The following is a 14,049-nucleotide window of genomic DNA, read 5'->3' on the forward strand; positions in this document are numbered from 1 at the left end:
AGCCCGAGCGGCAGCAGCTCTGCGCTGGGTGTCTGGGAGACAGCAGCGTCCCCTGCTCCGCTCTTTCACCAAACCCTGTGAATTCAGCTCGCCTAAGTAAACACCACCGAGCTGCTAATCACACGCTCTGAAACAAAACAGCACTTCAGTTCGGGATCTGGGCAAGATCAGACTTCCCTCCCTCCCTCCTTCCCTCCCCTTCTCTCCCGTCCCCTCCCTCTCTGCCCCCTCCCTGCTTTTCCCCTCCCTCTCGCCGGCAGCAGCCGAGCCGGTCCCTCCGATCCGACCTGGCAGGCTCACGCTGGGGGCCGCTGCCGGCTGGGGCTGCCCGGGACCGCTCAGCCCGTCCTGCCGTGCCCTGCCCGCCCTGCCCAGCCCTGCCCAGCCCTGCCGTGCCCCCCCGTGCCCCCCCGTGCCCCCCGGCCCGCTCCCACCGCCGCCCCGCTCCCGGGCACGGCCGCCCCGGCGACAAAAAGTTGTGCGGAGCGCCGAGGATGGGAGCGCATCTGCAGCCGCTGGCCCTGCGGCTCCTGGCGCTGACTTTCCCCTTGGTGGCGAAGGGTTTTTCTGACGAAACCTTGGAGAAAGCCGCGAAATCCGAGGGATATTGCAGTCGGATCCTGCGAGCCCAAGGCACCAGGAGGGAAGGGTACAATGAATTCAGCCTCAGGGTGGAGGGCGATCCAGAATTTTACAAGCCTGGAAACAGTTACCGGGGTAAGTTGGACATCCTCTACATCCCATACTAACGATAATGGTGAGGATAAGTGGCTCTGGAACTGTAACGAGTCTCTGCCTGTCAGCCCTGGATCCCTCTTGGCGTGTGTGTGTAACTGTGTGGGTTAAGACAGGGTAATATACCCCCACGCACTACTTTATTGGGGATGCTTCCGTGACAAGTGAGAGGGAGTTGGGTTTCAGTGTATCACTTTACTCCCAAGCATTCCTCATTAAGAGAAATTTCCTTTCTTTTATGAATCCTCTCTACCGGCTCAGCGCTCGCACGAGATCGCAAGTTGCAGCCATACAAAGCACACTCTTCCCTCGTTTACCTACTTATCTGGGATTTCTTCCTGTCCCTTTAAATATAACCCAGTGCATGGGAGAAGCTTTAACATTCAGCAGGAAGGAGAGGAAGCTCGGAGCTAATTGTTCTTGCCCTGAAATATGAATGTTAATATAATGAGTTAGCATATGGGCAAACATGATGCAGCACACTGCCAACTTCCCACATTTCCCACTTACGTTTATCCCACCCCTCTTTTTTTTCTGGGTAAATGAACAGATGGTTCAAACAGGAAAGAGGCAGAGACAGTGCTAACGACCACTGTAAATAAGCTATGGAGGCATTCGTTCTTCCATGAGCATGTCACTTACAATCCTTGAAATGAACTTCCAAAGCACATTTGAGTGTATTTTACTAATTAATGGGCAAATGCAGGTTTTGGTCACTTTTCTTGCCTCACTATATAATGCCTTCAGAAATAAACCTTCTTGGAATGTACTGTTTAACTTGTATTTTAAAAGCACTTTAAAAATAATTTGGACATTTTTAGGTACAATAACTAACATACTTTGTAGGTGTCACTTTGGAAAAAAAATATTGGGAGATTCTTCTAAGTGTTTCTTAGATCCAGGGTAAAGAGCTGTAAAGAGCTGAGACAATGTTTTCCCATTGCATGAACATGGGAATCTTAGTATAGATAGGGAAAAGAAGAGTGCATGTAGCATAATCACTGTGTTTTTTCAAAGGTTGAGAAATGCATCTGCAGCAAAGGTTCACCTGTTTTAAGCACCATTCTGTAACTTTGCAGTATATTGATTTGATTTTTTTCCCCAAAATTGTTTTATTTTAACATGATGTGAGTAAATGCACATTTCCCACAAGCTGGTTAGCTGTTCCAGACACTAGGATTAGTACCTTGAGCCTGAAAGATTTCATGTGGCATGTCAACTTGATACATCTACTAAGCAGGAAAAAGATGTGCCAAGTTCTTTGATAGTGACAAATGTGAACATTCTTTAAAAGTTTTGGAATTCACTTCTGTAAAAATGTTATTGGACATTTTCAGTCATCTACCAAAGAAGTTTCTATTGCATAGAAATGTAGGAAGAAAAAAACTCCCAGATGAATTAGCAGAACTAATTTCCTGGAGATATTAGGTCTTGGCATTAGGAACTCAATTAATAAAATCACATTAGGCTATTATAGCTGCTTGGAAGTGAGAAATTTACAGCTAATAGTAAAAAGTTAAAACATAGAACAAAATATGTGCCTGCGTTTCTGATACTTAGGACTGAAGTATTCAGGTGGCACATTAGGGTGTGTAGATTGTTCTTTCAGGACTCCTCTGGAATTGTTGGAAGAACACAAGTAAATGTTGCTGCAACATGTATGTTACCTACAGCAGCAGTTAAAACTACCAACATACAGAAAGTTTTGAGAGCTCGTTTTCAAAGGCAATTCTAGAGTCCAACTGAAACTTAATTACTGTTTTATGCAAAGGATGGAAAATCCAACTAATGATTTAAAAAATGAGATATGACAGTTCTGTGGGGTTTTATCTGTTTGTTTGGTTTTTTTTACCTGCAAATTACTAGATACACAACATGGCAGAAACTTGCACAACCTGCTTAGGGTTGGAGCCAGATATTCCTGTTTCCACGGCCCCTGCCTGGTTTACAGCAACCTGAATCCTTGGCACATTCCCTAGTGGGCTGTTGGAATAAACTAGTATTTTCAAGGTGGATAACACAGGAATTAAATGTACATGCAAATGTACTCCACAAAAGTGACAGTATAGGGACATCCATTTATCTTCATGACATCGGTTGATGTGACACATCAGACTCTCAAGCTGCAATGACTGGAGGAAATATCTCAGCACTCTTGCAGTGTGGGAATCAGGAGACCGCAGTTCACAGCTGCTATTTGCCTTTGGGGAAGTTTTTATGGCTCCCCTGCAGTTATTCACCTTTAGATCAATCAGAATCTATTGCCCTAAGGGGAAACCCTGGGTGAAGCCTTGGTTTTCCACCTCTGGAGCTGTGATAGAAAACAGTGGCCCTGGGCACCGAATAATTTCTCTGAGTGGGTGGGTATTCAGCTCCTCTGTCTGCGGGCACCGGCAGCGGTAAATAAGGGCACGTTTTCCTGTCAGACAATTAAAAATGTCTTCCTGTAGGACCAGGTTTGTGGGCACACCATCCTATGGTCAAGGTCCTCTCCTCCCTGCTGGTTACCTTCGACCTTGGTGGAGCTGCTCTTGCTTCCACTGAAGGTCAGAGTTCTCATTGCATTCAAAGGGACAAATGAGCCTTAAGTTTGGATGGTGCTACAGGGTAATGATCCTTGAAAATACCCAGTCCTGGCTTTATTGATTGTAGAGTTAGATTAATGATTGCATGAGATTTCCATGAAAAAATGAGGTAAGTTACATGCTATTAAAATGCAAATAAAATTGCTTCCACAAAAAGGCAGTAGTATGTCCACTTCAAATGCTAACAACATGCAGCAGACATACTTTCTGCTATTATATAATGAAATTATTATTCTGAAGAAGAAAAGGAGGATAAGACTAGTTATAATCCTTACATATACCTTTGATGTAGATGCTGTTTCTGGTTTTAATGGGATTTCCACTTGTAGGTCAGTCCACTTTCTCCGTTTTTGAGGAAAGGCTCATTTAAGGTGTTGCACTCCACTGCACTGGTTTGGGGACTTCTAAGGAATGTTGAGTCTTTTTCTTTCCATTTCTTTCTTCTTCCCTCAACATGCAAACACTTTGCAAACAAGCACTCAATCTGTAACCGCATTAGCCATTCCCAGGTTTCACAAAATACGGATAAAATATGGAACATGTATTTGTTGGTACTTGTGCAAGGTACAGCACAGGATGTGAATTGTGTAGGATGAGAAAAGTCAGATTTCTTGCCTGAAACCAAAGGAGCAAGTGCTTTGATCACCCCACCTTTAGCTTGGGACACTGGGGAAAGAGGAGCATGTTGAAGGTGTGTGCCAAAGTGCAACTTGTAAAGTAATTAGAGATTTGCCGGAGGGATGGAAGCAGACAAAAGTAACTGCTGGTATGTAATCTTCCCTTTAAAGAGAAATCCTTAACTCTGAGGCTTGCACTGAGATTTAACTGATCTTTGCAGGAAGTTCATATTGTTGGGTGGAAGTTAATTAGTGTGAACGCGGCGTGAGCAGGACTCAGCTGTTGTTTAAAATGGCAGAGTTTAGCCCAAGAACTCTCAGCTCTTACGCAACAAAGAGCCGCTCTCTTGTGAGAAGCAGATGTGGTCTGACAGCTTCCCAGTGCCGCCCGTGCAGAGCGAGCCCCTGCCGTGCCATTCCCGAGCCGGTGACTGCAGCAGCAGCCCCGGAACGAGCTGTGCGTGGGGAGCGCTCGGGACGAGCCCCCGCGCTGCGCCCTCACCTCAGCACACCGATGGTTCCGAGCACTGACGGAAACCTTCCCGGCCCAGCTGTTCCCAGCGTTCTGGCCTAGCTCAGGGCTACCAAAGCACACATCCCGCTTGCTATCCCCGGACGCTAAATCCCCACGGGCCCGCTCCGCTCGGGCGGGTCCCTGCCCTGCCGGCCCCTCCCCGTGTCCGTGTGTCCCCCGCCGGCACAGCGCGCCTGGGGATGGACCCGGCTGAACTCTCCGGCTGGGCTCGGTTTGTTTGACTTTTCGGCTGGATGTGTTCCCGAGCCCAGCTGAGAGCACAGCTGCCTGCATGCGGCTGCTGAGCGAGCAGCGAGCCTGGGGGAGGGCGGCATCACTCCTCGGGGTTGAAATGACTGCGGCCACAGCAGGAGTATTGCTAACCCCAAGCATTCAAAAACTATGAGTCAGGCTTTGGAATTACCTTCCTTTTGCTTTTTTTTTTCTGATGCTTCTGTAGCATTTCAGATCTCCTCTGTTACATAGGTAGGTGTTCAAAATTTTGAAAACTGGTTTGATGTGTAACTTTGTGAGGAAAATGAAAACTGTTGAGTCAATTCGCAGCTGGATCTTCTGTTTGCTTCCATACATATTTAAGTATTTATGGTGTAACCTTTTACTCATAGTGATTCAGAGTCTTTAATTGCATATGATATGGAAAAAATTGTTGCATGTAAAAGACCTTTATGGCAGTTAATTTCTAAGAGTCAGTGTTCAAGCAGGAGTAATGTGTTCATCTCTGTTGAGTTCAGCAGTGTGCTGTTCTCAGAGCAACTGGGAGCCTGCCTGTGGGTTTGCATTTAGACAGAGCTGCAGAAGTTTGCAAAATTGGACTAATTATACTAATTATTGGGCAGAAAATGAATTAATGAATTGGAGCAATACTTTGTAAACTAAGCAGAAATTTTCATGGCATTATGCTTCTACCCAGTTTTGGTATATAATATGTGAAATTTTCTTTCTCCCTCAAAATCATGACATTCAACCACATAATACGGTTCCATGGAATGAAAAGTGTGTTGAAAATCTCGAGAGTTGGGGGACTTGCTATTATGCCAGTCACTACCCCAGATTGTACAGGTGTTCGCAGGTTTATAGGTCAAAGCACGGCACTTACACAAAAGTTTGAATATTGAAATAAATCTTTCCAATCCTTTTTTCCCCCCACATATATAGTCAAAAAAGTTAGGTTTTTGTACAAATACCATGAGTTTTAGACCCAAATACAGCTGCATAATGCTAGAAATGTTCACATAGCCTATTTTATATTTTTCTGCTACCGAATTTATAGATCAAAGAGCTCTCCATATGTTCCAAATGAACTCTGGGGCGTATTTTGAAATCCATATCTCTTAAGGGCAATCTATAATTTTTAGCAATGTGATTCAACCCCTCATGGCCTGTTTGTGAGAGAGGGAGTCTCTTGTGGGTACTCTTCTATGGAGCAGCCCTGGTAGTTGCAGTTTACTCTGAAAACTGTGGGTGGTCTTCAGTTTTTATTGTGCCTGTTAGGGTTGGAGAGTGTGACAATAAAGTCCTACGAGCGATGCTGTCTGCATTATGCTTAAAGTAAAAGCTACTTTAAAGAAGTAAGAGTTCTATTTTCTGTCTCTTTTAGTTTAATTCTAGAATTTTTTTTTTTCCTAAAATTTACCGCTGTTTCAGGAAAGGATTCCTGTAAGTTGTTGAAGAGAGTTTGGCAATTTTAAAAGTCCTTCCTCAAAGTTCTGCCTCATTCTGTCTTTCTGATAGTGTTCAAAAGAGCCTCAGCTGACGACCCTGAGATTATCTCAGCTGGTTAGAGCCTGGTGCTAAAACCGTGGGTTGAATCTCTGTAGGTGCCATTCACTTAAGAGCTGGACTTGATGATCCTTGTGGGTCCCTTCCAACCCAGAATATCCTGTGATTCTGTGAACTCAAATGTTGCTGGGTGGTGCTTGGGTGCTGCTGATGGCAAACAGAAAGATCACACAAAGCTATCTTGCACTGGCATAAAATCAGGGATTTAATCCTGATGTTGAGCATGGTGAAATCAGGTTAGTCAGCATTACGTTATCTGTTCTCTGCTGGTGGATCCAGTGCTGCCCTCCTGGTCAGGACAGGTGTGTGAAGAAGGGTGTTTGCTGGTGTGTGGGATTGGTTTGGCAATCAGAGCTGGCAGCACAACCTTTAGAGGTCACCTTCAGCCATGAGTTTACCTTTGTGCCCTGTTTTGCCCTGAGGATGAAGCAGAGGAAGGATATTTTGAGATCCCCCATTTCCAGAAGCTGGAGTGCAGTGTTTAGTGTAGCTGAGCTGGAGTAGGCAATGTGGTCATCTGCTATTACAGACAGAGAGACTTTCTGTGTACTAAAATACACTTTTTGTGCTGAGACCAGGACAAAAGCTGAATTTAAATATTTAGGAGGTGCTCCCTCATATTACCACCCACCCACCCCCCAAATAAGCAAAAAACTGTCACCAAAAAAAAACCCCCACAAAGAAGTAAACCTCCTAACATGTGTGCCCTCACCCCCAAATCGCCAGCAAAACAACCCTCCTGTAGATCTGAGCAGATTATCAATGTGCTTTAAAAAAAAGTGGGGGTAAAATAAAAAAGCTGAAGTATTTCATGCCAGTGTTTCTCAGCTGATGTGGAAACTTGGACTGAACATTCTGTATTCTGGCTGGCTTGGCTCCCTGTCATCAGCGCTCTAGCTTTGGTTAATGCCAACTTAGAACACACACCTTTCAAGCAGTGAAATTATATGTTAGTGGCTGACTTCACAGTTAATGTTATGTTTTTGTTGTCTCTCTGTTCATCATGTCTCAGTGACACTTTCTGCTGCCACTCCTGCCTATTTTCGAGGGTTCACGTTGATCGCCCTCAAGGAAGGAAAAGAAGGTGACAAAGAGGAAGACCACGCAGGATCTTTCCAGGTGAGAGAACTTTCCCTGACCTACACTCCTTGGAGTCTTCCTTACTGCTTTCCTGGCTCAAAGGGAGATTTTATATGCCCAGCAGAATGCAGACCATGTTTAAGTAAGCATAAATGTTTGTGGATGCTGACATGAGGACAACACAGCATGTTTTACATCCCGTGCATGTTCAAGGGATTGAGGCTCCTGCACCTGGACTTCAGCTCCCCTTCCCACACTCTTTAAAATGAGCATCAGTTGTTTGAACTAGAGCCCAGGGCACCTGAACTTTTTATCCAAAGCAAATATCAGAATTGTTCTATTCACATTTTGGGTTTTGTGTTTCTTTGCCTTGATATTTTTGTCCACTGGGATGTAGAATGTGACTCTGAGAAGTGTTTACCATGGCTGTAATGACTGTTTTATCATTCATAAATTAGATTCTGCTGTTTTATTTATGCTCAGTAGTACTTTACTTAATGAACACATTCAGTGGGATGAAATTTTTATTATGAAAAGGATTGGAATCCAGAGTAATGATTCACAAACTGGTATTTTCAGCTACTTCATGCAGGGAATTCTGGAAATTGAGAATATATATCATATTTATGGAAGAAGGTAGAAATGATGTATGTAGGTTTGATTCTCACATGAGGTATTGTTTGCTGTTTGACTTTCCAGGCTTAGAAATACTGAATTATAGTGTTAATAATTTACAGGATGTATAATAATATTGATAGTAATTTTAATAATGACTTCTAGGTGGAAGATTTCACTTGCCTCAGGTTTCAAGCTTTTCAATAGAAGTACTCAAAAGTTCCAATTTTGGTGATCTGCAAGGAGAGAGAAATCCACATCTCTTCCTATATTTCTTCTATATTTTTGTATATAGCAAATATGATGTGCAAACTCAGTAAGTAATTGGCCTGTTTTCCTACTGAATTTGCTTAGAGGCCTCTGTCTAGTTTTCATACACTTTGTAAGAAAATCTAGAATAAGTGAGAACTTCTTTGAGGTATGTTCCTTAAAATGAAACACATTCCTATTTGGGAGAAATATTTTTAATACGGACTTTTTAATAAGGTTGGGTTTTTAAAGAATAAGCTAGTATTGAAGGATCAGCTACTGCTAAGAAGTAGAAATAGTGATGCTTCTTCTATTTTAAAAGAAGCTTGTCATCATTAATTTCTTCATTTCAGTTTTTAGTATCTCTAGGGCTGGGGCTAATGAGAAAAATTTGGCCTGAGTTTTGTCTTTATGTCTAATTCACAGTGAGAAACTCACTAAGCTTTGCTGAAGTACAGAGGCATTTTGAAGTTGTCAGAGTGGGAAGCAAATGGAAATTCTATATAGAGGGGGAAAAAAAAAGCCCAATGGATCTCAGCTGAGGGAAGGTTGTTTAATTAGCTGCATTGTATGGATTGCAGTCTGAACTCTGTTCTAATTGGCAGGTGGGAGTTCCAAAGTTTATCTATAACTAGATTTTTTGTATCTGTGGCACAAGCAGTACTCACCATGCTCACCCCACGTTAGCACAGTTAAATGAAGTTTATTCAGATGGTGTCTGCCTGTTCTGCCTCTGGATACAGATGTAAGATTCTCTTTTAAGTATCCAAAGAATGCTTGCAGTGGTAGATACAGATGTCCCTTGTATCGTGGCTGGGTGGTAGCAACCAGAAGAAAAAAGATGTTTGTTTCAAGGGTTTGCACTGTGTTTTTATTAGAAAGTGAGGATGCTAAGGATGGCTAAACAGCTGTGCAGAGTAAGGACAAGCTGTGTGTACAGTAACTTGAATGCCACTTGCAGTTCTGTCTTCCCTGTGTTCAGATGGAGCGTATGTCATTCAACGAGTTACACAGTGGAACAGAACTCTGGGGAAATTCCTTAATAATGGCAAGAGATTAAATGCTGCTTTTGAGCTACAGGCCTCCATAAGGAGACATATCTACTGTTCAGATAAGTAGTCAAAGCAAAGCACTGTATGAAGCAAGTGCTTCATTCACACTAGAAAACTTTCCAGTACAACCAGGATAGAAGGAAATGGAAGCTGACCAAACAAAATTTTCCTTCCATGACTTAGAGACTGTAAAGCATTTGATTTGCAAGCCTCTTGAGTGCCACTTTCAAGCTGTGAAGTGTGAGTTACAGCACCTTTCATGGAGAAAAACCTGACTGCACTCTGTGCTTAGGCCACACCCGGCTGGGGCTGTGGCTGCTGCTCTGCGCAGCTCTTGGGTGTTAGACTGGTGCCTCAAAAGTACTGCAGAGGAGCACGTGCTGGAGTAGCCAGGTGGTAAAGAAGGGCTAACATGGAGTTTTTGACACGGATGTGGTACACTTGGGCTGGAAAAGCGCTGTTTTAAGGGGTCACAGTCCAGCTGGAGTGGGGGCAGTGCTGCAGCCCACTTGGATGTGCAGTAAGCACTTGCTGTAACCTCCTCATGGCTCATTTACTCTAGTGTGACTCTGCAGGTCACCAGCTACAGTCAGTCTTTATTAATCATCAAGCTGCAGGGTCATGATCCTATAAATAGCGCAGCTGTTGAAATTCTAGGTTGGACAGGTATTTTTTTCTGTACCCTTTTTGGTTATGTCTATACCTGAGACATTTAGAGAAGTGTAGTTTGCACTCCACCATTCTAAATCTGTTCTCCTCTGAGACAGCTGAGACTTTAAAATCTGATTTTACTCTTCGTTTACTTAATGCAGCCCAACTTACTTTTTTTTTTTCTTTCCCTTGTAGTACACACAGGACACAATTCAGCCTTTTAAAAAAAAAAAAATCACTTTGTCTCCCACAAACACATGTTAAATAGCTAAATTAAATATGGCTAGGGAATCCAAAATACCAAACTCAGCCATAGAAATTTGAGGATACAGGGGTAGGGCTCTTACTTGTGCCAATGGTAATTGTACAACTCAGGAGGGCAGTGAGACCCAGTGAAAGCTTTGGGTATCTGTCCCATTGGCCTCTTTACACAAACCAATCCCAGCTCTTGTCATGCAGACTGCTGATCTTTCTCTTCTGTAATGTTTAGCAACAGTCTGCAAATTGTTTCGAAGGCAAATTAAACCCGAAGGCAGCAATCACCACTGACTGCAGGAGTGTCTATACAGGCCATTTTAATCAACATATGCATGCAGTGTCATAGATTCAGTCTGATAAATAATGCAGACTATTAGAAATGTAGAGCTGAACCTCTTCTCATCTATCTTCCTTGTTCTCTGAGGAAGGATAAATATTCCAGGAAAAATTTTGGTGGATGTTTTGTCAATCTGTTCTGAAGTGGTCAACAAGAACAAATTCATGTCTCCAAGTTTAAACAATTAAATATATTATATTTAATAGAAAATGTAAGGAGAACTCTGTAGATCTTTTACTAACATCCAAACTGAGTCTTCACTAATAGTGGTTAAATTGCCCTCTTATGAGGTGTCTTCCTAAATTGAGAATTTTGTTGATACCTTATGAGACAGATGTTCTGAAGTTTTCTTTATTCTCCCTCCAATTCCACACACTCTATACCTGTTCCTTATTCAAATTCTCATATTTTCATTGTAGGCTGTCTTCTCCCATCTTTGCTTTTCTTGCAGTCAAGTTGAGATTCCAGTCCTGTGTTCCTCAGAGTTGTACACAGGAGTCGATCTGGCCTCTCAGCATAACATCATGCAGAATTTGGACAGAGTAAGCCTTTGGAGTGGCACAGCTTTGGAGTGCCTTGTGCTCAGGATGAATCTTCCCAGTCTATGCATTTTTATTCTTTTTCAATGTAGGGCTTCATCCAATTTATCAAGCAAATGATGAACTACAATCCTGTCCTTCAAAATGCCATTCATTCCTCCAAAAAATTGGTGCTATTTGTGAACATCTTTGATAATTAAACACTCGGTATAAAATGTGGTGTGCAAACATGACCAATTTCTCACATGTACAGTGATAAACTGAACCTCAAAGACTCCAAATTAGGCACTTCTTTGTACTGCTTTGGCATAATCACTTGTTAGATTTGTATCTTACACCCGCCTTTTTGTGATATTGTTAAGTGTCTTCATTGTTCTCCCAGAGGTATCCTTTCGGCTTTTTTTGTGCTAGAGTGAATAAAAAAATTCTTAGTTTAGGTCACTGAATTTAACGACCCACTTGTGCAAAAGCAATGTAGGACAGTGAGCAGGCACAGCAGTAGCAAGAGTGAAGGTTTCATTAAAGGTGTGGTATTTATAAAAGCCTGAGGCTGTGCTGAAGAAGAAAACGTTTTAAGAAAATTGGAGCAGTCAGCTAAGTAAGGTAAGTGGTCCTTTACCTTTAGTCCCTGAAACAACAGCCTAACCGTGTCCTTTGTTTTTGGTCACCCAAATGTGTTCACCCAAAAGTTCTTTTAATGCTGTTTAGTTGGCTGATGTGCTTAGCAAGGCATTTAGATTAAAAGGTATCTTTACAACTTCTTAGAAAAGCAGCTCCTCTAATGCTGTGTTCCAGTATGTTATAGGAACCTTACATCTTGATACACTGCATTTGAAAGAAGCAGTCTTGAAAGGCTTTTTAGCCATTTCAAATGATTTATTCTTGCATTTATAAGCAAAGGTTGTTTTGTAGTTTTTAAAAGAATTGATGACTGCAATTATTTTTGAAGCTTTTCATATTAAAAATCCAGGTATACTTGGGTAATCTTGATGTTCTGTTAGGTTTGTATGTTTGGGGTTTTTTTAACCTTGTATCCCAATATAAACTCAACAGGTTGCTTGGGAAATAGCTCGGGAAATATTCTGAGCTGTATGAAATGATGTCGTTTTCTTTAACAAGTGCCCAGAACTTCCAAGTATTTTGCTCATGTTTGCATTCTCTACATTCCCTGTCCCAGCGTCTCATCACTGAAACAGAGTCTGTCATCTTACTGCTTAAAAGCGTACGGAGTAATGATCCAAAGCTATAATTACAGGAGTATTTTAAATAGGAAAGAATCACAATATGCCAGCTATAGAACTTGTAGACTAAGCAGGTAGACGTGAATTCTGAGTCTGTAAAATTTAAAATTTCTCCTTCTTTTGCATTTGCAAGAGTATTCCCAAATTTTCTTTGCAAAAGAGTCACTGCAAATATTATCCTAGGCATAACCCCCCTTTATTTTATAATGGTAAACCAAGCTCTAGTTCACCTTTCCCGTAGGGTGGAATTGTTTAACCCTGATTAAACCCTTCCACCCATTTTTCTAGAACTCCAGGTTCCATATCATGATATTCAGGGATTAAATATGAGTTCAAAAATAAAAATCCCCAGAAAAGTACCTGCCACTGCCAATTTTAGCACTGACTGGAAAATGTGAACGCTTTGAATGCGATTAAATAGAAATATCTCTGGTACACTGGAAAAACCTCAACGTGAACCACTTATAGCAAGATTTTGGTTAAGAAATTGTCCCAGGAGGTAGTTTTGCTTTGCTTTAGAACAGTAAAAGGAAATGTAAGAGAGTGATGAGCACCAGGAACTTGCAGAACAGAAGCAGCTCTGATAGTCATTGTTTGCTACTAATGAGGCTGTAGAAAAACCAAACTGGATTCCAACTGGGCAGTTTTTACTGCCTTCCTTTACATTTTTTTTCTGGTTTCAGCTCATGCTTTGAATGAGACAAAAAATCTCAACATCATAACATTTTCCAGGTTTTGCATGACCTGACTCTGGTTAGCTGCACCTTGGGCACTCCCCCAGCTGATTGTCTACATGGCTGCTGTGTCTCGTAAGGATGAATGATTCCAACCTAACATTTCACAGCCGAATTCAGAAAATATAAGAAATTTCTGAATACTGTTTTGTTATGTATTTTACTACAGTGGATCTTTGAACTACTAAGACAGGTAAAAAGAGGAAATAAATATTAAATTGTACTGGCAAAGTAGGTTAGTTCACTGCTGAACAAAAACGGGATTCAGTCTCTTAAGCTGGGCTCACTCTTCTGTTGACAACTTGCTTATCTCAGCTTTGCTAGAGTGCCTTTGCTAAGTGTTTTCTTGCTATATCACTACCATCACTTTTAAAATGCAAAATTTCTTAGTTAATTTGGCTTTAGTTTCTCTTCTGACATGTCTTTTGCTTTGCCCTTTCCCTATCTCCCTGCTTGGCTGTGGAAAAAAGAAAACTGTCTAACTTCTGGTCACGTAATATTTAGTCGTCTTTCTTTAATCTAATCTAATTTTTCTCTTTTCTTTGTTTTTTTAATGTTTTCTGGGGAAGTGCTTTTTCTTGAGAATGACTCCAAATGATGATTGTGTCTCAGTACGAGCTTATGTTTTTTGGAAAGTTTTATGCCTAAACAAATATTTAATTTGTGATGATTCAAGTTCTGTTTTGGAAATAACCCAGCCAAAATACAAACCAAAGAAACCCTCTAAAAACATAAAACTAAAAACAGGAAGCATGCCTTTTGAGATTGGTTAGCTAAAACTCCAGACTCCTCTTCAGATCCAAGGCTTATCAGAGCTGGGTTATCTCAAGTGTAACTTCTGCCCTTGCACACTGCCAGTGCAGCAGAGCCAGACTACGTCATGGTAAAATATCAGAACTGCCTAATTAAATCTCTTGTTCAAGAAAAATATCTATTAGTTTATTCTCTTCTTTGGATTAGCATTAAACTGCAAGACTTCCTGGTTCTAAGAAGCTTCCAAAGAGACTTATTAAAGAATTGTTTCCTAGAATTTGGCGCTGAC

General features: G+C 41.8%; 1 protein-coding gene across 1 annotated transcript in view; it reads left to right on the top strand.

Annotated features, from left to right (window-relative positions):
- Positions 1-494: 494 nt before the first annotated feature.
- SPON1 (spondin 1) overlaps positions 495-14,049 on the top strand; it is a gene marked incomplete at both ends in the record, with an annotated part of 171,741 nt that continues 158,186 nt past the window's right edge. Inside the window, 2 exons of the mRNA XM_082282860.1 lie at positions 495-717; positions 7,264-7,370. Of these exons, the coding sequence (XP_082138986.1) occupies positions 495-717; positions 7,264-7,370 (330 nt within the window). The remainder of the gene's footprint in view (positions 718-7,263; positions 7,371-14,049) is intronic.

The sequence above is a fragment of the Coloeus monedula genome (genome assembly GCF_965178545.1).
Source record: "Coloeus monedula genome assembly, chromosome: 6".
Classification (NCBI taxonomy): Eukaryota; Metazoa; Chordata; class Aves; order Passeriformes; family Corvidae; genus Coloeus; species Coloeus monedula.